The 3,136-nt window shown below is 43.5% G+C and overlaps 1 protein-coding gene across 1 annotated transcript in view; it reads left to right on the plus strand.

Annotated features, from left to right (window-relative positions):
- LOC109716120 (cytochrome P450 710A1-like) overlaps positions 1-1,622 on the plus strand; it is a 2,971-nt gene extending 1,349 nt beyond the window's left edge. The window contains exon 2 of the mRNA XM_020241440.1: positions 7-1,622. Within this exon, the coding sequence (XP_020097029.1) occupies positions 7-783 (777 nt within the window). The 3' untranslated portion in view covers positions 784-1,622. The remainder of the gene's footprint in view (positions 1-6) is intronic.

Genomic DNA, 3,136 nt, shown 5'->3' on the forward strand with positions numbered 1-3,136 from the left:
GTCAAGACGCTCGCGGGCGCCGCCGCCGCGAGCAAGGCGCGCATGCGCGCCGGCGCGGAGCCGACCTGCCTCGTCGACTTCTGGATGCAGAACTCGCTGCGGGAGATCGCGGAAGCGGAGGCGGAGGCGGAGGCGGCGGATGCCGAGGAGGTCGGGGGCCACCTGTTCGACTTCCTCTTCGCGGCGCAGGACGCGTCGACGTCGTCGCTGTGCTGGGCCGTGGCGCTGCTCGACGCGCACCCGGAGGTGCTGGCGCGCGTCCGGGACGAGGTGGCGGCGCGGTGGTCGCCCGAGTCCGGCGAGCCGATCCCCGCCGAGGCGCTCCGGGAGATGCGGTACACGGAGGCGGTGGCGCGGGAGGTGGTGCGGCTCCGCCCCCCGGCGACGATGGTGCCGCACATCGCGGGGGAGCCGTTCCCGCTCACGGAGTGGTACACGGTGCCCAAGGGGGCCATCGTGTTCCCCAGCGTGTACGAGTCCTCGTTCCAGGGGTTCCCCGACCCGGCCCGGTTCGACCCGGACCGGTTCTCGGACGAGAGGCAGGAGGACCGGGTGTACAAGCGCAACTTCCTGGCATTCGGCGCCGGGCCCCACCAGTGCGTGGGCCAGCGCTACGCCATCAACCACCTCGTGCTCTTCATCGCGCTCTTCGCCTCGCTCCTCGACTTCAAGCGCAACCGAACGGACGGCTGCGATGACATCGCCTACGTCCCCACCATCGTCCCCAAGGACGATTGCCAGGTGTACCTCTCCCAGCGGTGCGCCCGCTTCCCTTCCTTCTGACCGCGCACACATGTCTTTTTATGCCTGGACCCGCCCCACCGCGTCACCCGTGAACCACCTCATTTTTTCCTCTCACTATAAAAAACAAAAAGAAAAATGAACCATGCAATATTATATCTATATATTTGTACAAACTACTACTTCTAAGACATAAAATCTTTGCACATTACTCCTACTCATCCCCAAAAAAATTAATTTTCTACTCGTTTCTATTTTATTATTGTTAAAATTAAAAAAACATATATAAAAATTATTATCACGTACCCATCTCATTCTAGTTCTTTTTTCAAACGGAGGTGATATTAATATTAATATATCCACATTTATAATCGCGTCCCTTTATTAGGATTTGTTAGCACCATCGTATCTTATGTAAATTCAAAATTATTTAAAAAAAAAAAAAGGCGATGTTGAATTTTAGGAAGAGACGGTTCAAAGAGTCGGTGGCTGTGTGGTCCACCAGGGCTGACATTGTAGACTTTCTCCAGGCAAATAGTTTCTCAGCCTTTGTCGGGGCGTTCATTCTATTTACTCGTGTGGTCGCTTTCTTTCCCTTTATTAGTGTCCTTTTTTTATTTAAAAAAAAGAATTTCTTTTCCATTTATTTATTTCTTGGGGGAGAAAACAAAATTGGTACGGCAGAGGTGTTTTGTTGGGAGGACGCGTGATCATTCAACGTGCTCGAAATGCGTACACGTGGACAAAGAAAAGGCGCTCTCGCTCCCTGTTGGTGGTGCTTGTTTTGGTTTGTCTCTTTTAGTAGTTGGAAATTTCATTATCATCTACTTTGTAAATGTTTGTTTGCCACGGTGGATATGGATTTGATGTTTTTTTTTTTATTATTTTTTTTTTAGAGATAGATAGCACACTATTTGTTCCGTTTATTCCATTTAAAAATAAACTTAGTTGAAAATATGAATCAACTAGAATTCGAACTTGGAATCTTGAATATCAACAATCAAGTTCTTTGCCACTTGCTCTAGGAACGGTCGGTGTATGGATTTGATGTTGGATGCGATGAATGTTCGCTCTTCAGTAGTTAGCCAAATCTTCGGACAAAAATTTCTGTCACTAGATAGTGTTTGAATTGATTGGATTGGACTTCATTTATTATTGACTAGGATGGTCTAGGGCTAATCCTAAAAAATATTAAAAATAATGCTTTTAATACACTCCAAAATAAAACTACATACTATACCTTTTTTCATATAAAGATCAGTATTTTATTGGGCAAACTTCAAAAAACCATCTATATGGTTTGGCATTTTGTCATATTAGTACCATATATTTAAACTATATTAATTTAGCACGATGTGGTTTCGTTTTTTCTTTTTTCGTCAGCTCATTTGTTAAGGAGTTGTGACCGTTCATATATAGTTTTTTTTTAAAAAAAAATAGTATAGTTTTTTTTTTAAAAAAAAAGATAGTATATTATCCGCTTTGTTTATTTAATTTAGAAATAATTTAGCTAAAAATATAAATCAATTAGAATTTAAACTTTGGTCTCGAATATCAATCATTAAATTTTTTTACAAGCTTGCGTTAGGGACGGTCGGTTACCGTTCATATATAGTTTGTGTGGTAGTTTTAATTTGTAGTTTGATTTGATGGTGCTCCTGGAAAAAGTGCTGGGCCACATTAGCTGTACTTTATTTTTATCCTACAACTTTATTAAGTTGCAGAACAGGAGAGAGAAGCAGCTTGAAGCAAAAGCACGCGACCCAATCAATAATTACTGCTAAGAATATCAATCATGTGATGAGTTGGCACTCGATACTCATGGCATCACCAAACTTAGTTATATATAAATATAGGGACGAAAAATTCTATAGATCAATTTGGATTGGATTGGATTGGATTAGAAACCAATACAAAAATGCACCCTTTTACTTACTGTATGCATAGAATATATTTTATTTAGAAGTGTATATACTGTTTTTGAGAAAGAGATAGCAAGCTATTTGTTTTATTCATTAAGCGGAACGAACTAAGCTTATATGTTGAAAATAGCTAAGGCCCCCTATAATTGGTAGGAAAAAGAAACCAAAGAAACTGAACAAGAGAAACCAAAAATAACCATTAAATGGCGATACGAAAAACGGTATATAGAGGGATAGAAATCGTCCAGATTCACGTAACTTCAGTCTAATCCTTCGTTAAAGACCCGACTCGATTCGATGCCCGGCTTGCGTTGCAAGGCATCCCACGGAAAATATTATTATTGCGTTCTGTCTAGATGACCCACCAGATTGCCGCCAAACAGGTTAGACTCTTGGATCTCGTCGCGACATTGGGGATGCTAGATGTCTCTATCCATACCCGCCGTACATCCCTCCCGTCCGGTTCGCTTGCA

The sequence above is a fragment of the Ananas comosus genome, linkage group 10 (assembly GCF_001540865.1).
Source record: "Ananas comosus cultivar F153 linkage group 10, ASM154086v1, whole genome shotgun sequence".
Classification (NCBI taxonomy): Eukaryota; Viridiplantae; Streptophyta; class Magnoliopsida; order Poales; family Bromeliaceae; genus Ananas; species Ananas comosus.